Genomic DNA, 26,908 nt, shown 5'->3' on the forward strand with positions numbered 1-26,908 from the left:
TCATTTTTTCTTAGTGGCACCTGGAACAAACATGCAGAATATTATGCTTTTACTTTGTTTTCCTTGTTTGTTTTTGTATTTTGTCATCGATATGTTATCTGCATGGAACAGGAAGGTTTGCGTCAATGGATCCTTCATGCTTTTTAACTTCCTCTGATTTTGTTTGTACTGTATGTATTTTTTCAAAGGCTTTTGAGGCAGACCACAAAAGTATAGGTCTGCCTGTGAAAGAGGCAGGACTTGTATATTTACTGGCTACCCGCCACCTCTGCAATTGCAGAGTGGTTTGTTGTGCACTTGTATTACTGAAGCACCCAATAAAACACACTGTGGTTGGCTTGTGAGAAAAAAACAAAAAAAACGCTCGGCTCCGTCTGGGATTTTGTGTTCGACTGCAGCTTTAAATATTTCCACTTCTTCACTCACTCAGTCACGGCTCATGACTGCTTTCATCACTCACTCACACACACACCTGATTGTAAAACTTTACGGTCTGAAACATTGGCTCAATTACAATAAAGTTTATTTTATCAGATATCTGCTTTAGCTGGGGTGTGGCTCATTATGGCTCCCTCCGTATCTTGTAGCTTTTATTAGGTTTATTGTGTTTTCATGTGTCAGCCTCTCGGTCTGCACGTCATCGTAGAAAATCATGAATGAATTTCTTTCTTTTTTGGAAGACTGACCTTCTTAAACTGGAAGATCAGCCCATCTTTATTTTTGTATAAATTAACATTGGGCTGATGATAATAGAGAAACGTCTGTCTGCATAAGTCCCGCCCCCACATGCTATGAATGTCTTTGTGTTTGCACAGCCTGAGAGTTTATGTCCTGCAGAGTAGAGAGCGGAGACTCGTCTTCCTTTTTTGCAGTATAATTGATGACTAAACACATTCATAATTGAGCCTTCGCTAAGTCCCGGCCCTCGGACGCAGACTGGCCAATCGTAGTGCAGCAACGGCCATGAAAATTGCTTTTTCGTTCATCCAGAAATTCGATTATATCTATTCACAGAGTGCAGTTAGTGACAGTGTGGGCTCCATGGCAACGTAGCTCTGACAGCTTGACAGAGTAGCGGCGGGGGCGGGTCTTAGCAAAAAGGGTCAATTGCATTAATCGCGCACACAGAAGACATCCTCATTAACCGGCTGCAGCAACTTGACGATTGCCGATAGTCCACTGAAAGAGCTGCACTTTCCATATATATGAATAAACAAATTAGTTAAATACCTTTATTTACATCAACCATCACTGTGTCACGTCTTGATAAACTTTACCCTGACAGTGTCAATAAATGATAAAAAGGTCTTATCAGTCAGGAACAGGCGTGGTTTTAAATATACAGATTGGATGGGCTAAAATGCAAAAGAGGCCTAAATAGTACTTTACAGTAGAGAGCTGCACAACATGACTTGGAAAAAAACACAAAAATACTGAAAACAGCCACAAAATGACTACAAAGAAACACAACATAACTACAAACAGCCAGAAAAAGTGACTAAGAAAAAGAGACAAAATACTACGAAAATCTAAAATTACTACAAACAGCTAAAAGTGACCACAGATGACTCCATTAAAGCCACAAAATGGCTACAAACAACAACAAAATGATTAGACAGAGATACAAAATGACCACAAAGAGACACAACTGGCTACAAACAGCCATAAAGTGATTACACAGACGCACAAAACGACTACAAAGAGAAACTAAAGAAGACATTAATGCTACAAAATGACTACAAAGAGGCTGAATAACTATTAACTGTGTCCTGCTCCTATGAGGGAGAGGCATGTGGGGCCTTTAGCATGTCTGTCGCCAGGGGCCTATTGTCTCATAACCCCCGCATGTGTAAGCCTGTGTTTTGTTCTTTAAAAGGTTCTCTACTGGTTCTCCACCTTGTTTCAGTTTAGTTTACTCTACTGGGGAAAGAATGAAACACATCACGATCTTTGGGAAAGTCATAGCAGAAGTATTAAAGAAACAGAAGGAATGGATCACTCATACTCAAATCCCCCGCACGTTTTGGCTTTGTAAATTAATCATACAAAAGCTTTTAAGCAAAAAGACAGAGTCAGCTCTTGGTCTGTTTGTACAGATTTGATGTTCCAGATCCTGGTGAAAATAGATGTTTTTGAAGGATCTGATTGGCCGGTAGTTGGCATAAATAATAAGATGGCCATTAGTCTGCAAGAAGAAACTGGATAAAGCCTCCACGCCTGCTTTAATGGGTGCTGAAATGACGACAACACCAGATATATATTGGCCATAGATTTAAGGAAAGGATTAGGCTCACGTTAATTAATTATCGTTTGTTGGATCTTAAAATGATATCAAATTGTTCTTCCATGGCTCCTTGGGGAGTTTGGGTTTCGTGGAGGAGATTATCCTCATTTTGCACAGTTCATTTTGGGTTTCACTCTGAATTACACAGCCTCAATCAAGTGTAGCAACAGACAGATGAGGCGTAAAAAAGGTTTATATTCAAAACTGAATGGGAAATGTATGATTCAGGACATAAATGGGGTTAAAGATGAGCACATGCTACTGTCAAAATATTGACACAGCAGTGTTCACAATTCTATATCACCCTGTTAACCTTTTAAACTCACTCATCCACCAGCAGGTAACGGTGTATAATGTTCTTTGTGGCTCATTTAACTGCTGTATGGCCCCGCTTCCATCTAAAACATCACTTATTGTGTAATTTATCACCAGATGCAGTTAAAATAAGGTTTCTGAAATGCTGGTTGCACACGTTGGATGCAGAAAAGTGCAGATAATCGATGCCCTTTGATACAGAAAAGCCACATTATCCCCTTGAAACTGTGAGAATGTGCTTTTTGTGCTGCAGAGTGCAATGAATAATTTCAACTCACAGGCCCAATAATGATAACACCTTGTTAGTAATGAGTCAGACGCGGTCACTTTCTGTGGGTTTTCAGTTTCTGTGGCCAACGATGCAGCAATTTAGTCATTGCAGAAGGTCTTTTGGAGTAATCATCTTGTATGTAATAAACAAAACACATCACACTTTCCAAATTATCTTCTTTAATTATGAATAATTGTGAAACGTGCATTGCATTTGTGGCTTGAGTTTGTATGCTTGTCTGACAAATGTAGTCATATACAGAACCAGTCAAAAGTTTGGACACACCTTCTCATTCTAAGGTTTTTCTTTATTTTTATTTTTTTCTACATTGTAGATTAATATTGAAGACATCCAAACTATGAAGGAACACATATGGAATTATGTGGTAAACAAACAAATGCTCAACAAACCAGAATATGTTTTATATTTTACATTCTTCAAAGTAGTTGAATGAGAAGGTGTGTCCAAACTTTTGACTGTTACTGTATATGACTACATAAAGTCCTCAAATTAGAATATTTAAGTTCATGAAACACAAAATTCACGAGTTGAATCATCATGTGTGCAGTATGTTGATGTTGCAATCTAAATAAATGCACATATGTGTATAAAACTCATATATTTATGACACTTTGGTGGTTGGGATGTATTACCAGGTTGCATAAATCCCTCAAATTAGAATATTTAAGTTCATGAAACACAAAGTTCACAAGTTAATGAGGTATCTTGATGTTGCATTCTAGATAAATGCACATATGTGTATAAAACTCATATATTTATGTGACTTTGGTTGTTAGGATGTAATCAGGTTGCATAAATCCCTCAAATTAGAATATTTAAGTTCATGAAACAGAAAGTTCACAAGTTAAATCATCATGTGTGCAGTATGTTGATGTTGCATTCTAAATAATTGCACATATGTTGAAAGTTGCATTAAATCTAAATAATTGCACATATGTGTATAAAACTCATATACTTGTGACACTTTGGTTGTTAGGATGTAATCAGGTTGCATAAATCCCTCAAATTAGAATATTTAAGTTGATGAAACACAAAGTTCATGAGTTAATGCAGCATCTTGATGTTGCATTCTAAATTAATGCACATGTGTATAAACTTCATGTTTAGTTTATGCATGTTTGTACGTGTTTGTGCGTGTTTGTGCGTGTTTATGCGTGTTTATGCATGTTTATTTTATGCATGTTTATGTATGTTTATGCGTGTTTATGCGTGTTTATGCGTGTTTATGCGTGTTTATGCGTGTTTATGCATGTTTATGCATGTTTAGTTTATGCGTGTTTATTTTATGCATGTTTATGCATGTTTATGTTGTTTATGCGTGTTTGTGCGTGTTTATGCGTGTTTATGCGTGTTTATGTATGTTTATGCATGTTTATGCGTGTTTATGTTATGCGTGTTTATGCATGTTTATTTTATGCGTGTTTATGCATGTTTATGCGTGTTTGTGCGTGTTTATTTTATGCGTGTATATGTATGTTATGCGTGTTTGTGCGTGTTTATGTATGTTTATGCATGTTTATTTTTATTTTATGCGTGTTTATGTATGTTTATGCGTGTTTAGTTTATGCGTGTTTATGCATGTTTATGCGTGTTTAGTTTATGCGTGTTTGTGCATGTTTATGCGTGTTTATTTTATGCGTGTTTATGTATGTTTATGCATGTTTATGCGTGTTTATGTATGTTTATGCGTGTTTGTGCATGTTTATGCATGTGTATGTATGTTTATGCATGTTTATTTTATGTATGTTTATGCATGTTCATGCGTGTTTATGCGTGTTTATTTTATGCATGTTTATGTATGTTTGTGCGTGTTTGTGCATGTTTATGCGTGTTTATGTATGTTTATGCGTGTTTATTTTATGTATGTTTATGCATGTTTATTTTATGCGTGTTTATGTATGTTTATGCATGTTTATTTTATGCGTGTATATGTATGTTTATGCGTGTTTGTGCGTGTTTATGCATGTTTATGCGTGTTTATTTTATGTATGTTTATGCGTGTTTATGTATGTTTATTTTATGCGTGTTTAAGTTTGTTTATGTATGTTTTGTATGTTTATGCGTGTTTGTGCATGTTTATTTTATGCATGTTTATGTATGTTTATGCGTGTTTATTTTATGTATGTTTAATGCGTGTTTATGTATGTTTATGTATGTTTATTTTATGCGTGTTTATGCGTGTTTATTTTATGTATGTTTATGCGTGTTTATGTATGTTTATGCATGTTTATCTTATGCGTGTTTATGTATGTTTATGTATGTTTTGTATGTTTATGCGTGTTTGTGCATGTTTATTTTATGCATGTTTATTTTATGTATGTTTATGCATGTTAATGTATGTTTACGCGTGTTTATGCATGTTTATTTTATGTATGTTTATGCGTGTTTATGCGTGTTTGTGTATGTTTATGCGTGTCTGTGCGTGTCTGTGCGGGCTGCGGTGTTTCCAGAGCAGCACCGGGGCCGCTCCGCTCTCTGTAGCCGCGGTGAGGCTACTTCCGTTCCGCAGAGGGCGACAGGCACCAGCCAGCCGAGACCGTGGCGGAGGTCCAGACACAATAGACTGGGTAAGTTCCCTCAAAGCGAGCGCGAAACTCACCGTTCACGGCCGGTACCGGACCGCTAAAGAGACGGAGGAAGGTTCACGGTTCTACCCGCCGCCTGCGTCCGCCGCTCGGCCGCTGGACGCGTCGGTTGTTCGGCTTTAAAGACACAAACTGCTCGTTCGAGGCTCGGTCGGTTGCATGGAAAAAACGGGCTCCGGCTACGTGCTGGAGCGGAGCGGCTCCCGGCTGCTCCGTGACGCGTCCACTGCCTTTTTTTGAAACACGTATATATTTATTATTTTTATTATTATTTTTAAAACATAAACACCTTGTTTAAAGACTCTTATATATATTTTTTATTTTTATTTATTTATATATTTATTTATATATATATATAGCACGGTTACCCCGGGTAACTTGGAAAGGGGGGATGCACCACCAACGATCCAGGAAGTAGTCGCATCCCGTGGAGTCGTTAGGGCCTGAGTGTGGAGGGGGGGCCGTTGCTAGGTAGCACTTCGCGAGCTAACGTTCGTCGCGAGCTAACGGCCGTTGGTTTTCAGTTGGTTCCCCGTCACGGAAACGTTGGTTAACGTTCAGTATACTTGTTGTTGGGGGAAGGAGCTGACATCTTTGTTTGGCCTCCATATCTCCTCCTCACTGCCAACAAATGGTTATCATTCCCTTTGAGTATTTAAATATATAATATATATATATATATATATATATATATATATATATATATATATATATATATATAACTGTCATTTATCTGTTTGTCATAGTCATCTCCATTAAAACACAAGGAAAGGGCAGTTAAAGCACCAAAGGACAGAGAAGTTGGTCTGTAACTGCAGTTAACAGCAGTTAACTATGAAAAAAGGCAAATTAATGTCCATAAATCTTCATTTACTTATATTTATCTTCATTAAAACCCTTTAATTTGAGTCTGTTGTTACCAGAATAAGGTAGTTTAAGTACCAGAGTCCAGATTAGTGTCAGTATTTCTCTTCAACCATCTACTGTAGAAGTTAACCATCAGTTTCCTATGAAAACATGCAAATTAATGTCCATAAATCGTCAGTTACTAATACTAATCTTCGAGCTAACGGCCGTTGGTTAACGTTCAGTATACTTGTTGTTGGGGGGAAGGAGCTGACATCTTTGTTTGGCCTCCATATCTCCTCCTCACTGCCAACAAATGGTTATCATTCCCTTTGAGTATTTAAATATTTGAGTATTTAAATATATATATATATATATATATATATATATAACTGTCATTTATCTGGAGTTTGTCATAGTCATCTCCATTAAAACACAAGGAAAGGGCAGTTAAAGCACCAAAGGACAGAGAAGTTGGTCTGTAACTGCTGTTAACTGGCAGTTAACAGCAGTTAACTATGAAAAAAGGCAAATTAATGTCCATAAATCTTCATTTACTAATATTTATCTTCATGAAACACTTAAATATGAGTCTTATCACAAGAATAAGGTAGTTTAAACACCAGAGTACAGAGAAGTTCATCAGTATTTCTCTCTACCATCTACTGTAGAAGTTAACTATTAGTTTCCTATGAAAACATGCAAATTAATGTCCATAAATCGTCATTTACTAATACTAATCTTCGAGCTAACGGCCGTTGGTTCCCCGTCACGGAAACGTTGGTTAACGTTCAGTATACTTGTTGTTGGGGGGGAAGGAGCTGACATCTTTGTTTGGCCTCCATATCTCCTCCTCACTGCCAACAAATGGTTATAATTCCCTTTGAGTATTTAAATATATAACCATCAGTTTCCTATGAAAAAAGGCTAATTAATGTCCATAAATCGTCATTTACTAATACTTATCTTCATAAAAACACTTAAATATGAGTCTGTTATCACAAGAATAAGGTAGTTTAAACACCAGACTACAGAGACGTTTGTCAGTGTTTCTTCTTTACCATCGGCTGTGGCAGTAAACCGGCAAGTTTCATACGAAAACATGTAATTAACGTGTATAAATCGTCAGTTACAAACAGTTATCTTCATGAAAACACTTTAATCTGAGTCTGTAATCACAAGAAAACGGTAGTTTAAGTACCAGACTACAGAGAAGTTCGTCTGTATTTCTCTCAACCATCTACTGTGGCAGTAAACCGGCAAGTTTCCTATGAAAACATGCAAATTAATGTCTATAAATCTTCAGTTACTAATACTAATCTTCATGAAACACTTAAATATGAGTCTTATCACAAGAAAAAGGTAGTTTAAACACCAGAGTCCATAGAAGTTTATTAGTATTTCTCGTCAACCATCTGCTGTAGAAGTTAACCATCAGTTTCTTATGAAAAAAATGCAAATTAATGTCTATAAATCGTCAGTTACAAACAGTCATCTTCATAAAAACCCTTTAATTTGAGCCTGTTATCACATAAATAGGCCAGTTTAAACACCACAGTACAGATACATGTGTCAGTATTTCTACTCTGGCACATAAACCAGCAGTCAAACACACTAATGAATGTTTACAAACAGTGAAAGTGACTCGTGTGTTATGAAACCTATCAGATATTGTGGCCACTCAGAGGACACATTAACATCTACTCTGGTTGGAAATCATTCTGAAACTGCTCCACCTTCCTAGCAGCTGCTTGTGTTAACTTCTCAGTTTGTTTGTTTTTTTGGTGTGTTTTTCGCTGCCTCAGGTTCCGGCTCATCTCCAATCCAAACCGGTATGTCGGATGAGGATTCCCGTGCCAGCACAAGCTCGTCTTCATCGCCGCCTTCCTCCAGCCAAACCAGACAGAGGGACGTACTTTGCAAAAAGAAACGGGAGAGCAAAGCCAGCATGAGCAAGACCTCCAAGCTGCTTTCCACCAGCGCCAAAAGGTAAAAAATAAGAAAAACATATTGTATATGAATGAATCATGAATGCTCAGGGTGTACGTCACAATCAGACTGCTTTTTCCTCCTACATTTGCTTTAATCTGATTTCTTTCTTGTTGTAATTATGGGATTTTTACTTCCAACAACTATGGTTGCATTTAAATGAGTCTTGCAAATGTTACACCATATTGAGATAGCAGAAAAAAAAATACAGAAGCATCAACTGTACATTTCAATAGAACAAGCAGCGTTTTCTTGTACCACAAAATTGCATCATTGTTCAGCTGTCAAATAAGAAGAAATCCATAACAGAAGAGGAACAAATGCTAATTTCTACTCAGACAGTAGCTCCAACTGACCATAACGTACACAGTCACAAGATAAAAACCTTCCTTTTTCTCCTCTGACAAAACAAACAAACCCTCTCACCCTTTTTTTTTTTATTACATCCATGTTCACACAAAAAACGACCTGACGAAATATAAAAGTAATGTTATCTGATCATATTTTGTTACTTTTTTTGTATTACCTCAATACCAAATATGCAAACAATGACGATACAAAAAGAAACTACGCCGTTATTTAGTATGTAAAGCAGAATAAGGAAACAACATCACAGCCCAGTGTAAGTTCTGCCTCCCTGCTGTGAAAATATTGTCATCATTCCAAGGACTCAAATCATTTGGCACCTTAGTGTCGCAGATTGAAACTTGTTGCAGCAACTGTACCCATATAAATTAAATTACATGCAGATGTCTCGGTTTATCCTGTAGTATTTATATATATATATATATATATATATATATATATATATAAAAAATAAAAAATGTTTCACGCTGGGATGCTTCCTGGCAAAAAGAATGATGTTGTTAAACTGGAAAAGTGTGCAAATCGTCCAGTATTGTTGTAACTTGGACTGTACTCTGATTTTGTTCCCCTTTTCTGCTTTATATACAACATTATGGTGAAATAATCACCCGGTGGAATCCCTTTTTTCTTCACTAACATGGATCACACGCCAACTTCCTCATTTGTGTGTGACGGCTTCCTCGCTGATCTGCTGCGACTCGCACTTGTGTGTCAACACATTTATTTAAAATAACAATCCTGCTTGTAATCCCCTTTTTTACATAATGTCTAAGGGAATACAGCTACCTTTTTATTTAGATCATAATATTATTCCCCAAACCTGATTACAAGAAACTAATAGTAAATAATGAAATCATTCAGAAACTGAGAGTCAGAGATGGATGATAAGTTTCAGTATTTGTTTTTTCCTCATATTTGAAGGAAGAAAGATGTTTTGCCAGCGACTGATTCTTTTTATTGTATTTCATTTGTGTGCAGGATTCAGAAAGAGCTGGCTGATATAACTCTGGACCCTCCGCCAAACTGCAGGTGTGTTTCATTCTTTAGCCTTTTAAAAGTCTGTTAGTTGTCTTTCCAGTACTCGTTGGGAACACCTTTCTCTACTGAAACCTATTGTAGTAATACTTAAACTCAGGTATGAAGTACTCATCTGACTCCCAGTAATGACTGGGATCATTCCAGTAACACGAGGCCGTAACTACACATCATTTCTCAACTGTGGGTGGAGACGTTTACTCACCAAAATCATTTGTTAGTCTTGCGCCTAATTTAATAATAATCATGTTATGACAATTTTGTATTGATGTTGCCTTAGAAACTGCAGTGAATGTGGACAGTATGAAGGAGGATATTCAGTACTTGTACTCATATACTGGGAACTATGTAAAAACTGCAGTATTTCCTTTTAACTCATTACTAAACTGGCAGTAGAGCCCAACTGGTTCAGGTTTGAGGCTGAAATATTTTAAACCGGTTTGATATTAAACTACCCATAAGACCGCCATACCACATTCCACCACTCGGCGTCACTCTTGACTCAGCAGCAGAGTCGATCACGCCATCATTCCTCATTACTAATGAAGTATAAGCTTGATTTAGCGCAGACGTGATGTCGGAACAGGCTGCTGATGTCGGCTCCTCTTTAATCTGCCAGAAGGTGTCATTAAGACAAATGTCCCTTTGCATAAAATCAACCCGGTTTAAGTGGAGATGTTCTTATACACAATCTATTTAAAGGCCGGTGCAAAATTTGGTTATGCTGTCCTCAAAATAGGAACCAACAATAAAATCTCACATCCGATTTACAAATTTCTTAAAAACAAACTAGTCCTACAAAAGACAAAGGAATTATTAACTTCCACCAAACATCACTTTTTAAACAATTAAATAGATGTCTCATAAAACACTTTTGTTAAAAATTACAAATGACATCACTATGAAACTGATAAGATCAATGAGGTTTGAGTTAGTAATCCAAAACTTTCATTATGATCCTTTGAAGATCAGAGATGGATGATAATTGGTATTTAAAAAAGACAAAACACTTGTTATTGTGCATGTTGCAATGCTACCAGCTCCTCATGACACACTTTGATGTTTTCTTTTGTTTTATATGTTAAAAACTTAATGGTTTGGGACTTTTTGGCTGGACTACATGAGTAATTTGCATATGTCACTTTGTGTTCTTGGACATTTTGAAGACCATTTTTCACTATTTTCTGGCATTTTAAAGGCAAATTCAATCTATCGGGAAAAATAATAATAACAATAACTAGCTTGAGGACTTGGATGTGACACTTAAAACAGCAGTTCGCTTTACTTTGGTGTTTATGATTCAAAAGATGACCCTTAAAACCAGACGGTCTGGGTTCTGGCCGCCATCGCAGCAGGCGTCCTCTCTCCTCCGGTGTCCCCGAGGCAAATCACCAAATCCCTCCGTGCTCCAGGCTGCTGTTCTGAAGCAGAGCCTGACCTTTGACCTCCCTGTGAAAGGAGAAAAAGAAAAAACAGAGGAATCTCTACCATCGTGTCTCTGTAGATCAAACGAGCCTCCTCAGGCCACAGACCATCCCCGTCTGGATATCTGTTGCTAACTGGAAGAAAATGTTTGGTATTCACAGTCACGTTCTTTAAAAAAAAAGAAAAGTTTGTTGAGTTTGTGTTGTTACCGCTGCTTTTTCTTCAGACTTCTCCTCATTTATAAAACCTCATTCTGTTCTCTCTACCTGCCACATTACAGCCAGCCTTCATTTAAAAACTCCATTCATGAGGTCAAGCTGTTCTCTGCAGGAGAGCTCATGGCATGTGTAAATGTTTAACTTTTACCACACAGCGCAGACGTTTTTAAATGTGAGTTTGAGTAATGGAAAATTGCAGCAATCTAAAAGAGAGGACTGTTCTTTTTTTTTTTATTATTATTATACTGCAGTTACTTAATCATGTTTTTATATTTTTCATTCAACATTTAGATTACCTTGAAATAGCTTCTAGCTTTTCTCTAATTTATTAAAGTTATATTTATCGAAAACTCTATAAATTGCAGAATTTGTGTCCAGTTCTTGCAAGACAGGAAACGAAAACAATAGAAACATTGTCATGTATCATAGTAAACCCAGTTAAAAGCTTTCCTCCTTTAATACTTCTGTCTGTATCTTTTCTGCGGTGCAATGATGTTCTTGGTCAAATTAACGTCTTAAATTCTGGATTAAGGACGCATGACTGCAGCTGAAGGTTTTACATTAATGGACAACAGCAGTTACAGGTTTCAGCGACAGGCTTCTGACATTTAAGTAAATTCATAATGAAATACCTAATTAAGTGAAGTGTGACCGCTTAAAACACAACCTTACGAAGGCCAGCACACGACCAATTACATGTGTTTAATTGATTACTTCGTATTATGTGTTCTTAAATGTCCTTAATGTTAAAATACATTTAAGCTTAACTTGTCATTGAAGGTCGAGGTAGCTCGTCTGCATGTTGGTGACATCAATGAAACAAGAGTCATTAGTTCTTTATTTATTTCTGGCTTGTATCATGTAGTTATAACTTGTTTATTATACAGATTTAAATAAAGACAACAATGTTGGTACTGCTAAGTATGGTGCAGAGCATTTAGTTAATTGGTCGATTTATTTGGGCTGCAACTAATTTATTTTTTTCGTCGTTGATTTTTCTCCAGATTATATATTGTTTATCAAAAAACAGAACACAAAATTCTCATAATTTAACAGAACCTAAAGTCACATTCTCACATTTCTTGTTTTTTTCTATCCAGCAGTCAAAAATCTCAAATTATTCAGTTTTTATTATATAAAACAGAGAAAACGGCAGCAAATTCTCTCATTTGAGAAGCTCCAGTGAGGAAACGAGTCATTAATATTCTGTTGATCGCTCAAATCACTAATCATTTCAGCTCTATATTAAATGAATCCATCTTGTTAAATAAAAACACTTCTTCTTGGTTACTAACCCTTTAAGGAAGTCTTTTATCTAAAGTTGTATTATGAGTTTTGGCGTTGCCCATCTGGAAAACTCTTAAAAGTTCAGACTGTTTGACTGTTTCAAGTCTTTGAATTATGGAAAGAGGATGATATCAAAAATGATTTGAGTGTGTCGGAGAGAATGTGTTCATCTCATAAAAATCAACAACTTGAAACTCTTTCGTTGGGTGAAAGTTTTCACTCGTCACACTAACAGTTCTATCTTTTAACACCCGGTTAATTTATACAAACTTTGCTGCCTGGATCGATTTTTCTATGTCTTAGCTTTCACTGAAACTCTGCCAAACGTCCGTGTTAATGTTTAAAAAAAAAAAAAGAGCACAACATCTGTCTTCCCACCGCCGCCACCAACCGTTTTGAATCGATACCACTGTGTCTTGTACTCGTGACCCCGAGGGGCTCGAGACCACATGTTCTGTATGTAAGAGGGATAAAAGCCAGCGCTGCTTTGAGCAAAGATCAATACAGATTACAGCTCATGACACGTCCACACACACACACACACACACACACACACACACACACACACACACACACACACACACACACACACACACACCCCCACCGGGGATTTGCTTTGAAGCGAGGCGTCTTCTGAATGATGCACAGGGGAGATGCAACTTTCATCACTCTACATTTAAAAGGGTAAAATAACATCCTTGTGACCACAAATCTGTGAAAGCCACTTTGCAGAAATGTATCCGTGCATTTAAGGTCCAAATGATTAATTAATGAATACATTTGCACATGTTATATATGCATTCATCCATCAAAGGCAGTGCAAGTACAAGATATCCAAAAGATGCTATTCCCTTTTATCCGTTTGAGCTTCAAGAAATAAAGGAACCATTTCATACGGTATCGACTCCTACAGAGTGAATTTGCTTAAATCAGGTGGAATTTCCCTTTTAAAAGCTTCCTTTTCTAGTCTGTTTTTAGTTCATCTCTTTACTGAAGAAAGAGAAATAAAAACGCCCACACACTCACAGAAAGCTGCCAGTACGCTTTAGCTGTGCAGCGATTCGTCAGGTTACACACACAGAACATGAATGAGTATGTGACTTTCATACTGTAGTACACTCTGCATTGATGTCGATCCAGTTGCATCTGCTTGAACAGAAGCCTATAATCTAGATTGATATATTGACGGTTTTCCTCGGTGTGTGGGCGTCTTTTTCCTCCTGACTTTATTTATTCAGAATTATGCTGTGTTTTACTGACAGATTCATTTTGTAATGGTGTGTTTGTTTTTTCTCCTGCTGCTGCATTACTGATGAGAATAAAGAATAGAAAAGAATAAACATAGATTATTTTACATTTTCAAATATGAATCAGTGCAGTAGCAGGTGAATCCATAGAGTTTACATTTTAAGATGATGTTGAAGGTATTAAATTCAGCGCTCCTGTGTGGATTAATGTGTTATCCAGCGCCTCATGATTTTTTGTGCAGCTGTAGGTGAAACTGTTTCATTTTCTGCCTGCAGTGCTGGCCCCAAAGGAGACAACATCTATGAGTGGAGGTCGACCATCCTGGGACCACCGGGCTCCGTGTACGAGGGAGGCGTCTTCTTCCTGGACATCGCCTTCACGCCAGACTACCCCTTCAAACCCCCCAAGGTACTGCTAGTAGTGCTACATTGTCTGAGTGTACTCTCATGCAGACTGTGAACAAAACGTAGTACAGTTTCCTGACGTGGTTCTAAAACAACCAGACAAAATTATTTAAAATCTGCTTTACAGCTGCTCTTCACATGTTGACCCCAGAGATTAATATTCAAAAGAAAAAAAGATATATATATTACAAATAAATCCTTTAACCTTGACGTCAGTGAACGACACAAAGCTGACTGACGTTATGACTCATTATATGAATCTGTATGAAAGTTGAGTTCTGACATGGGGGGGGGGGGGGTTTCAGCTGCAGTCACAGATGTGTTTTTGATATTTAAAGATCAGGTTTAGCTTTTTAAAGTGTAATTTACACGACAAGTCAGGTGTTTTTCTATATTCAAATCCTGTGGAAACCAACTATGTGAGAGCTTCTCTTTGTGTTCTTAAGACTTTCTTTCTTACCTACAAAGTCTTTGGCGCTCAGCCTCGAGCCAAGTTAAACAAATATATTCCTTAATTTATTTGTTTTAAAAGGCTCAATAATTTCCTTAAACTGCTGCAGCTGTTGACGGTTAAGTGTGGTGAATTTTTGTTGACTCTTTTAAGCCCCAGTTTTTGCCTAAAAGATAAATTACTGTGTGTGTGTGTGTGTGTGTGTGTTAATGGTAATAAAGAAACGTCACCCAGTTCCACAGTGTAGCTCAATGATGTTTTAATAGTTTTTGAACCACAATTGAGCTTCATAGCAGAAAGGAATAACAATTGTGGGTTTTGTTGACAACAGGAAAAATATATATAATAGATTTAATTACACTTTTTAATAAAATTTAGCCTCTATGCACTCTACCATTAGCTATATATTTTGCTTTGGCTGTTGGTTGGACCGTAAACAGAGTGCTCTCTCTCTCTTTTACCTGAGGCAAAGCTTCTCCTGTCGCAAAACAACAACACAAAACATGATTATGGTTCATTTGTTGGTCCCCACAGGTTTATTTGGACCAATTAAGCTATTTTAGGCGACAAATATGGTCATTGTGATGGCCATAAAAATGCCAATCTCAATGGTAAAAACACAGTTTAGTTACAAGGCTCATTCCCAGTGGGATACAACACATAAAAAAACAATATACAAATCGTGATATTAGCCTGAAAAACAGTTGAAAAAACAAAACAGGAAAGTTAAAAAAACAAGCTGTTATGGAGAAATTTAAAAAACAAAGCAACTCGGTTTCTGCTGAACTCGTATATGTTTCTCAGCTCTGTATTCTTGACAACACACACACACACATATTTTGGCCTGTATATGTGTGTGTGTGTGTGTGTGTGTGTGTGTGTGCGTGTGACTTTGGTTTACTCTGTAAAACATCAGCAGGAAGTCGCCCTGTGAGGTTAGAAAGGAAAAACATCAGATTTTAATCTACCCAAACATGCCACTACTGTCTGAGACATTTACGGTAAAACTATTCATGTGCTCTCACTTCTGCCTAAATGAGAAGTTTCTAGTTCTTTGTAATATTTTTGCATGAAAGCAGAAGTCACAGCAGATAGTTTCCTTGCAATTAAAAGTACCTCTTTTCTGCCACCAGAGGGCTTTCATGTCCTGCAGATAAAAATATATGATTAATGAAGCCCTGACTGCAGGTTTAGTGTTTTCTGTATGAGTGAACTATAGTTGAGTCTTAATGTAACAGTTATAAACAACATTATATCAAAAGCATAGACGTGTTTCTAGTCATAAATCTGTGTCTTATTTAGGCACCTATTGAAATGTTGACAGTTTAGAGTTTAAGTACCTCCATTCAAGTGCTCAATTATGTCTCTTAACCTGTTGCAGCTATTTTTGGTTGATATCATTTGATTTGGTGCTAAATTTAACCATTTTTTAACACTCAAGAACTGATAAAAATGATCAGAAACTCCTAAATACCACATTAAGACACCAACACCTTGAGGAGTTCCATAGGAAAAATCCATGCAATGAAATGGTATCAAAAAACATTTTGAGATTGCTGCAAGAATGGCATTTTCAAACTGTTCATAAACCCACTTCTTGTCAATTTACCTGAGAAAACCATTCATCCTGTGAATGCCCTTAGTCTTCCTGTGAATCCCTTAGTCTCTAGTTTGTGGCTGTAAACTTTCCAGAAATCACACCAGGTCATTTTAAACAGTGACGTCAAGTTTAAAAAAAAAAAGAAGAAGAAGAAAAAGAAAAAGGTGTCACTGTGTGAAATGACTCATTGGATCCACAGCAGAGTCTCAGCTTTCCAGTCGTACTCAGTTAATGTGATTCACTGTTTAGAGACCCCAGTGTGCAGAAATACTCAAATACACCATTTTTAATGTTGTTGAAAATAACACATTTATACTACTTTTACTGTTATTTTGCACCAAACTGGATATAATTATCATAAAGTGAGCATGTATTTTAAAGGATAGACTCTTTTTAACCCATAGAACCCATTTTCATTCAGACATTTTGAGGTAAGAGGTAAAGAGACGCCTCTAAATACTTTCTTTGCAGCGTATTTAGTCCCCTTCCGGACAAGCTGGCATGAAAATATCTAGACTTTAGCTATAAAACCGAGTCTGCAGATGGGTTAAAGTATGAAATGTTTTCTCTTGTTTGTGCGTCTCCAGGTAACCTTTCGTACGAGGATCTATCACTGCAACATCAACAGTCAGGGGGTGATCTGTCTGGACATCCTGAAGGACAACTGGAGCCCCGCGCTCACCATCTCCAAGGTTCTGCTGTCCATCTGCTCCCTGCTCACAGACTGTAACCCAGGTGAGATGATCCGAGTCTGAGGTGGACTTCACAAGTTCACAGTTATGTTTTAAATGTTCAGCATTCTGCAACAAACAGCATAAATAGGTTTTATTGTAGCAGACGTGCTCTAAAGGAAAGATTCTTTTTTTTCATTTTTGTGTCTCGCCGGCGTTCAAATCTCACGTTTTCCGCTCTACTTCTCTGTGTCACATCGAGTAAATGTGTCCGCATGGAGAGACGGGAGGAGGGAAAATTAATCATACGGTTCAGGTTGTCAGAATGTGATTTTTAAAATTACTTTTCAAGCTCATTAGATGCGGCTTAAACAGCTTTTCCATTGTTTTACAAAAACGACAGGAATCTGAAACTAATGTGTGGGTAAATGCTGGTAAATTTAGTCAGGTCTGCCACCTTGACAGGAAACCCTGCCGTCATCTGGACATCCTTTTCTACCTTAAAAACTGCGAGTTGTTCGTAATAATGAAAGCAGAGAGGGAGTTTTTGCATTTTGTTAACCGCCAATTGGGGCAAAAAAAACCGGAAGTAAACTTTGTACCACTGAAGATTCAGTGACTCACGTCGTTTGTTCTGACGTCCAACTGTTGTTAAAGGTTGTTACTGGACGCTCATGTACACATATTTTCCTCTATGATGTACAAAAAACAACTTTTAAATCCCTAAAATGTATTCTGAAACAGGTAAGCTGAAGTTATGAATTCACTAGTAAAATCATTTAACACATTTTGCCCCAAAAAAGGATGAAATGTTCCCTCGTTTTGCTTTGCAGCTAAATTATTTATAGTTTATAATCAAACAGAAATGGCAAATGATTAGAACCAGATGCTAATTCAACAAAAAAAACAAAAACGGTTTCAACTCTTGTGTGTGTTTTTATCATTTCTTATATGGTTTTTATGGCAGACAAATTTAACTTTACACCTTTTTTTTTCGTCCAGCCGACCCTCTGGTTGGAAGCATCGCCACCCAGTACACGACCAACAGAGCGGAGCATGACCGGACAGCCAAACAGTGGACGAAGAGATACGCCACATAGACCGGCAGGGGACGGCGGCGGTGGTGGTTGAGGGGGGGGAGTAGGGGTGGGTGGGTGGGGGGGGGGGCTCTAGGGTGTTTGTGTTGGGTGGGGGAGGGGGGTTATTTCTATCTCAGATTTTTAGTACTTTATTGTCTGGTATATTTTTTGCTTCCTGATTAAGTTATCTCCACAAATATGGTAATAAAGGAACACAATGGAAAGGAAATCTGGTCCGCCTGCTTTCTTTCTGTCACATTGTTATTTTAACAACTTGAATGGATATTAGAAGTTGTACTTTGATGATTGTAATAATGTTTTACCTTGTTAACAACATTGAGAGTGACTTTATTTGATCATTTGGTAACACTTTAATCCGTATTTAGCGTCCATAAGCTGTGTATAAACATTTAATTATTAGTATAATAAGTGTTAATGATGTATTCGTCAACAACTACTGCATAGCTCCCGTGGGCACACATGCGTAGTGGCTGGTGTATGAACAGATTATGACAGACAATATAGTAAAAACACAGTTGTAATAATGTAAAATAGGTCTTCATAGGAGAATTTATAACTGTTGACAAATGTAAGGAGATAAGATTTTTTAAACATTTAAAATGTCCTAATCTCCATAAAACTACATAATAAAATGTCAATATTTATAATAAATAGTAATATAGTGCCTGTAAATGTTAAAAAATAGGGGGAGTTAACGGTAGTCAAAGTAACGACAACGGAAGAAAACAAGTGATGAAATCTCAGTTTGTTTTCTAGATGCAGCTTCTCTCAGATGCCCAACTGGTTCAAATACTTCATAAAAACATTTAAGTCAGAGCTAATTGTTTGCATTAAAACCGTCTGTTTGCTTCAAATATCTGCCAACTAAATAAAAAATTGTGTGGGAAAAAATAATAATGATACTGCCAACACTACTATGTCGTTTACAGAAAAAAAGTTAGTGTTTTCCAGGGTATATCGTAGAAATGTGTGTATAATCACACTTGAATTAATAAATGACTCTTTCACATGTTAAAAGGCTTCAATATATAATTATTTTGTACAGTTTGCCATTAATTCAAACTATAACTTAGATTAAAAATTGTCTCAATTCAGACAACTTTTAATCAAAGTAATAATCTTTAAGATTTTTATTTAAATAAATGTCTGTTAAGTCACTATTACTGAATAATGTAAAATGGTGGCGATCGAGCCTTTAAATTAACGATCCTGTTGTCCTTGGCAACATTCCCTGAACTCCCGACACTGTTTGGAATATCTTGAAAATGAGATCCCAAAAAACAAATGAACCATTATCACCTTTGGTGCCGCAAAGGAGAACCAAACTTTATAACAGTTTATTTTATAAAGATTATAACTTAAACAAAATGATTCTCACAATGCGATTCCAGTAAAAATCTGTAAAACTAAATTATTTCTTAACGCTAGCGTCACTGCATTTTCTTCACTGATCACATTTTTTTTTGATAATTCAAGCTGTGACCTTTTGTCTGTCTTGCAAAACAAGATAACTCATTCAGAGTCATAACTGGTAACCAGTTAACAACCAGCACCATCTCTCCACTTGAGTGTTTTTCAGCATGATGTAACAATCCGTATTTGTGACCCCTCTTCACTCAGTGTTGGTTAAGGTGTTGGATTTGCTGCAAAGCCGTAACGCCTCAATGACTCCTAATGTCAGAGTGACATTTTTCCACATCACGTAGGTCTGCTGGGGCTAAAAAAAACTCTATTCATCTCCATCTGTCTGCAAATCTTTTCTATCTGACTCAACTTTTGACTTTTCACAGCGCTGTAAAGCAAGAATACAGAGCATTTACTCTCAGTAACCTTAACAAATAGAAGAGTACATTTACAAGTTTGTGTTTAGTGTAAGATAATGATTGTGTATATATATATATAATGATTGTATATATATATATATATATATATATATATATATATAGAATAAAACCTTCACAGTACACAAAACAATGCCTTCGCTGTCTTTCAAAACCTTTCATATCCTGTCAACTGCTGTCTGAAATATTGATATGTCAAAAATACAGATATGCTAATATAGTATAAATACTTCAGATTTTTATATATATATATATATATACAGTTATGGTTACTGACTCTTATCTCCACCTCCCTACACTCATACAATGTTAGTTAAGTTAAGTTTATTTCCCAAAAGAGAAGCTAAAAATGCACAAGAAGCAAAGTTAAAGATTAATTTGACTGATAGCCATTTCAATTTTTTTGTTTTGTTTCTCAGATTTACATGTATGTCACAATAATATTGTTATTATGAATTATTTTGGCCATGATCATCGTTTAGGTAAAATGAAATGGATACAGTTTAAAGAGCACATTATTTAATTAACAGCTCACTAGTTGGCTGCTTTGTCTGTAAGTGTTTATATTCCTCACCATACTTGCATATTCTCTGAATATTTAATTGAACTTGAACTACTCACTCCGTGTCTGCTAATTTAAGTGAGTGAGTAGTTCAAGTACATGTCTGCGTTTTCAAGAATTGTCACATATTTGTTCAAAATCTACAGACAAAGTAAACCAGTCAAAGTGTTGAATCTCAGCCAAGAAGCTGTTGAAATGTTCGGAAAAGAAAGTAAACTATATTTAGGCTTAATTTCCCACAGAGACACCTTAAAGGGGTAGTGCACTTCTTCTTCTTAAAGGGCCAGGCACAGAATTAAAGTCCCCCAAAGTGAAAACCTGTGTGCGTAGAAAGACTAAACCCATTGTAGGTGCTCTGCTGATGCAAACATCGATTGGATGAGCATCAGGAATGTTCACCGTCCTCTCCGCCAACATACCAACACTGATGGGAGATCGCACAAAGGGAGTGGAGGAAATACGCTTCATTACAGTGTTAATTATTACAATTACAAATACTGTGGTTATTTACCAGATGTAAGTATGTAAATACGTGAAGCAGGAAACACACTGATCCTCAAATGTAATGTGGGAGTATCAGTTCAGTTCAGGTACATAACCAGTCATTAAAATGAACCTTTAAGATAAAAAACTTTAATGTAAACCTCTAACTGAATATGAACAAATTAAGCATCATACAGTTTAAGAGACACAAGCTGAAGTCTGAGATTTATGCATTGTTATTGGATTTATCTGCTTTACTGTTTGTCCTTTACCTCAGAAACTGTAAACTTCAGTGATAAACTGAAATAATATGTTTATTTGTCTTATTGTCACGAACTCCAGTCAGTTTATTCCTCTGTGCCGTTGAGCTTAATTTTCTGTCCAATTATAGTCCATTAGAAACAATTAAATTGGTCACACTATTGCACTGTGGTGACATGTTCCTTGTATAAAAGAACACACAGGCCCTGTAATTAACTCTGAGTCAATCCCACATACACCTGCTGATTAAAACAACTCCTTATTGAGTAAGAAAAAGTACAGTGACGAGGTGTTTTAAGACATGAATTAGCCTGTTTTTAAAAATAAAACTATGTATTTGTGAGACGTTTTTAAAGATGAACACCTTCACGTAGGAATGAATGAGGCTGAGTCTTAAAGTATTGAGTCAGTAAATTACTGTCTCAATAATTAGACACATTCACATTTAAGGTAAACGGGTGAGCCTGTCAGGTTTACAATAGTTCAGGTAACACAATGTTCAGGTTACTCACGCTCCAATAAGAATTTAACATCACGCTATTACAAGTAATTATAAGGAAGGTGACAGCCAGGAACATTTTGTGTTGCCAAGAATATTAAAATAGATCAGCCAAAGTACAATTCCTGTGGTTGGTTTTGTTTTGATTGTACATTTTGTACATTGTGGTTTTCCTCACGTTGTTCTAGACAGGCGGTTCAAGTTTTATGACGACAGAATGTAGGGTCATGGTGAAGAGTTAACACAGTTTTCAGGTTATAATCGTGCATCCATGTTTTTAAATTGGTCCATTTATTCTTTTGAATATGTCAAATAAATGTTTAAAATGTTTTCTTTCAGTAAAACAATGAAATATTTTTTACGGAATTCAAAAGTGTATAAAAACTTTATCCAATGAAGTGTGATTTGGGTCAACTATCTATCCAGCATGTCTAAGTTTTAACATGTTAACCATCTTAATGTTAGCCTGTAATCATGCTAACGTTTGCTATTTAGCATTAAACACGTAGCACAGCTGAAGCCGATGGGGATGTCGTTAGTTTTGCAGGATTTTGATTAATAAATCAGAATACTTGACAGATTAACCAGAAATGAAAAGAAAATTAATTTGTACTTACTAAATTTTATGGCAATACATCCAATAGTTATTGAACCATTACACTTCAAACCGTTAGTTCGGACCAAAGCAATGTTACATCACAGCATGTTTGGATTTCAGTCTGCAAAAACTTCAAAATAAAGTGCTTGAGGTCTAATTTATTCATCCCTCCTTACTCCTCTTCCTCACATTTTGACCAATGGTTTGTATTGGTTTAGTCGGAAGTATTTGATTACATCTCTTCCCTCTTCTGACTCTGTAATGACACTGAAGTTTCACTGTGACTTGAAGTGTGGAAACGTTATATCGTTCAGTTTGACACATCTACGTCCTTTGACCATCAACTCTTTGAATTCATGGGGGAGTTTGGGGGAATTCCATGCAAAGCAACAAAATTAACTTAATTTCACTTTCACTTCATAGCAGTCTGCCTAACGACTGTGTGTACAAAGAAGACCAGAATGTGCATTGTCGTCGTGTAAATCTGCTGAGGTGCTAATGTAGCCATTATCGCAAACTGAAGAACATGGCTAATTTAAAAAAAAGATTTGCAATAAAGTCACTCTGCATTATAATTAGCCTGTGACTTTTTTTGTGTATTTTTCGAGCAGTCAAAACAATGGGCAGTCCCTGATTGGCTGTTGCATGTTGGTCAGCACGCTCTTAATCACTGCGTGCTTTGCTTTCCTTGCTTGGCTCAACAAATGAAGCTAACGTTAGCTACATTCAAGCTACGTTAGCCAAAGCATTAGCTAGCTTTGGCTAACGTTTTACACTCCGAGGCTAACTCATGTATTGATATAAAACACACCTTATAATGTTTTGCATAAATAAAATACACGTTATGTTCTTACATACCAGTCTTGGAGGAAGTGGGACAGTTCTGGATCAGTTTTGGGTTTCTTTTAAAAAACTAAGTCTTTTTCGCTCATGCTCTTAATGGTTCCTTTTAGCTTTTCTCTGTTTTTTGTTCACTTCTTTCCTTTTTTTCTATTTGCGGATATTGCCCTAATATCAGCCATAACTACAAAATATATTGTCAGAAATTACTTTTAACATGCTAACGTACCACTCGCTGCGAAAATTCGGTGTCCTTCTTCCTCTTTAGTGTTTATTTGTTAGTATTAAGTGGCTTTAAAGTGTGTTTATTGGCTTTAAAGTGTGTTTATTGGCAACAAATCCCATCGTTTGATCTTGCAGGTAATCCAGTATTAAGAACACATTAAGAAGAAATACATAGAAACAGACAATATTCTCGCTGTAGGTCTTGTTAACTTATGTAGGTCATATAGAGCCATCAGTGTTTCATAACTGGTTAAAAGTTCCTCATAGTATGTTTAAATACAACAGACTCCTTGAGTAAATGTACTTAGTTGATATCCACTACTGTTTGAGTTTGACTGTAAATAACTGTATTGTAAAGTACAATCAGTTCACTTAAGATATTGTCCCATATCTGTCTATATATTCATTGTAACGGCATGACGCACCCTCCCAACCCCCACCTTGACCTAATTACTTTATGGACACACTTTGTACAGACTTAAGGTGCGACTGCACCTGTTTCAGTTATCCAGCTGACCTTACATATCTCTGAGCTGTCACTTGGTTGTGAAACGCCCTGAAGACTCTGAGTTTAAAGGGCTTGTCGATCCTTAAAGTTACGGGGCCAGAAGGCATTTTGGTAGGTTGTTTGAGAATAACTTACATTAAGCAATAAAAGAGTTGCACATTTAAATGCAGTTTTAGCCCATTTGCTACATAAGAAAAACAGGATAAACAAAAAGAGAAGCAGTATGTTAGCCAGACGAATGAATCCAATCCTGACGCTTTCTTCTCGGATTACTGATGAGTGTATTCTTTAATAAGCCTTTAGTGCTCCAGAAATAAAGACAAAACGACAACAAATTAAGACAAATATGTGGCGTAATTAATGGTCACCGCACCACCGTTGCCAAAGTATGTTATTCGATTAAATCCAAAGTTTCAGAAAAGAGAAAACGACATTTAAATTGTATAATACAATTAAGAAATTCAAGAGAACATGTTTTTGCATTAAATAAATAAAAGAATTGTATAACACTCCATCATCCTTTTTGTTTGTTGGCTTGTTCTGTTAATAAAATGTATTTCTACACCTTACCAGTATGTATATGTAGCCTAATCTACCAGTGGTGGAAAATAACTAAGTATATTGAGTACTTTAAGGAGTTCACATTTTTGAGGTACTTTTACTTGCGTAGTTCAATCTTATGCTACATTATACTTCAAGTTATACGACAATTATCTGACAGCTGGAGTTACTGGTTACCTTAAACATTAAGATTATACAAACAAAACACAAAATGAACTTATAAAAAGTGATACTGTGCTATAGATTCAACATTAAAATGCTGCTTCCCATAAAAGTATTTATATATTAGGACTCTCTGAGAGACAAGATCATTCTGTCCAAAAGGTACTTTTACTTTAATATGTTTTGTAAATTCTGTTGGTAATACTTTTGCACTTTTGATGAGATGAAATCCAGAATGTAGGATTTTTTTAATAGTATTTTTACAGAGTGGTTGCTTATTTCACTTGAAGAGGACACACTACATACCAAAACATTGTTTACCATGCACTAGTCAATTTTGAGATTTGAGAAAACATAAAAAAATACACATTTATGTGTGCATTTTACTACTTTGGCTATTTGCGTCTGAAGATTTCTACTGAATTTACCAAAAGTTAGCATTAGAAAAAGCATTGATGCATATTGAACGATTGTATTTCAGAAAACTGTTGTGTCCTCTAAATGTATGTACATTCACAAAACATTTCTTTAAATGTCGTTTTCTCTAAATTAGTTATTTCTCCGACTCTAAGCCAGAAATATTTACTTCAGTGGCACTTAAACCAAACAGAGATGGTTTCTTCATAAATCATTAATCGCCTGATTAATATAAGATTTTATTCCTGTAAACATGTCGAAACTTGGAATTTTAATGTCTGTTGATAGTATTTTCTGATTTAAGGAGTGATAAAATAAAGATATCCAAAATTGCCTCATTAAAACCATTTCACTCTGAAATGTCAACAAACTTTATCCAATCTTCAGATTTCTGTTCTGGAAAGTTATGCAAATGTAGTCTGCCTCATTTTAATTTTCTAGATACATTTTAAGAAAACTTGTGTTACAAAATAATTATAATTTATGTGGGTAGGTTAATCAACTGAGGAGGTTAATCATGAGGGTATAAGATAAAATAAGATAATCCTTTATTAGTCCCGCAGCGGGGAAATGTACAGGATTACAGCAGCATAGATATAGTGCAAATAAGAGACATAGCAAAAAAAACAAGAACAAAAATAAGTATTATAAATAAGCAAATGAGCAATAAAAAAACATTAAAGAATCCAGTAACTGAAATATTATATATACAGACAGAAACTATTATAACTATTGTATTGCAGTAGTTTGGATGTCTTCAATATTAATCTACAATGTAGAAAAAAAATAAAAATAAAAATAAAGAAAAAACATTGAATGAGAAGGTGTGTCCAAACTTTTGACTGGTACTGTACATGACTACATTTGTCAGACAAAGCATTAAAAACTCTTAATAATTAAATCAAGCCACAAATGCAATGCACGCTTAATTATTCATAATAAAAGAAGATAATCTGGAACGTGTGATGTGTTTTCTTTATTACATACAAGACAACTAGAAAACTATTATAACTATTGTATTGCAGAAGTTTGGATGTCTTCAATATTAATCTACAATGTAGAAAAAACATTGAATGAGAAGGTGTGTCCAAACTTTTGACTGGTACTGTATATGACTACATTTGTCTTAAAAACTCTTAATAATTAAATGAAGCCACAAATGCAGAATTATTCATAATAAAAGAAGATAATCTGGAACGTGTGATGTGTTTTCTTTATTACATACAAGACAACTATAAAACTATTGTACTGCACAGTGTATTTGTGTAACTATGCATGTGTTACACTCTCCATCACTGCACTGTACTGGGAGGGAATGTACTTTTAACATTTAAAGACAAGCATTAAAAACTCTTAATAATTAAATCAAGCCACAAATGCAATGCACGCTTAATTATTCATAATAAAAGAAGATAATCTGGAACGTGTGATGTGTTTTCTTTATTACATACAAGACAACTAGAAAACTATTAAAACTATTGTACTGCACAGTGTATTTGTATAACTATGCATGTGTTACACTCTCCATCACTGCACTGTACTGGGAGGGAATGTACTTTTAACATTTAAAACACAGATTAAAAGGCTCCATGTGCGTGCTTTCCTGCACGTGCTGCAGCTTTGTTAATGCAACTGACAGGAAAAAAAAAAAAAAAAAAAAAAACAGGAAAGGAAACCGTCTCCATCCACTGTCCTCCTCCTGTTCAGCCTTCACGTTGTGCTCTGCAACGTGACCCGTTTCCACGAGGCTCAGAGGCTCCACCCACCATCCTCCACCCACCACCCACCTCCACCCACACCATCCTCCGGGTGTCCTGAAAGTGTGTCACTGGGTT

The 26,908-nt window shown here is 36.1% G+C and overlaps 1 protein-coding gene across 1 annotated transcript; it reads left to right on the forward strand.

The window, feature by feature from the left end:
• The first annotated feature begins 5,332 nt into the window (after positions 1–5,332).
• Positions 5,333–18,147, forward strand: LOC129109743 (ubiquitin-conjugating enzyme E2 E1-like). Its single transcript, XM_054621867.1, has 6 exons — positions 5,333–5,458; positions 8,128–8,311; positions 9,656–9,706; positions 14,166–14,298; positions 16,933–17,080; positions 18,019–18,147. The coding sequence occupies exons 2-6, from the start codon at positions 8,157–8,159 to the stop codon at positions 18,114–18,116; spliced, it is 585 nt and encodes a 194-aa protein (XP_054477842.1). The 5' UTR covers positions 5,333–5,458; positions 8,128–8,156; the 3' UTR covers positions 18,117–18,147.
• Positions 18,148–26,908: the final 8,761 nt, after the last annotated feature.

The sequence above is a fragment of the Anoplopoma fimbria genome, chromosome 20 (genome assembly GCF_027596085.1).
Source record: "Anoplopoma fimbria isolate UVic2021 breed Golden Eagle Sablefish chromosome 20, Afim_UVic_2022, whole genome shotgun sequence".
Lineage (NCBI taxonomy): Eukaryota > Metazoa > Chordata > Actinopteri > Perciformes > Anoplopomatidae > Anoplopoma > Anoplopoma fimbria.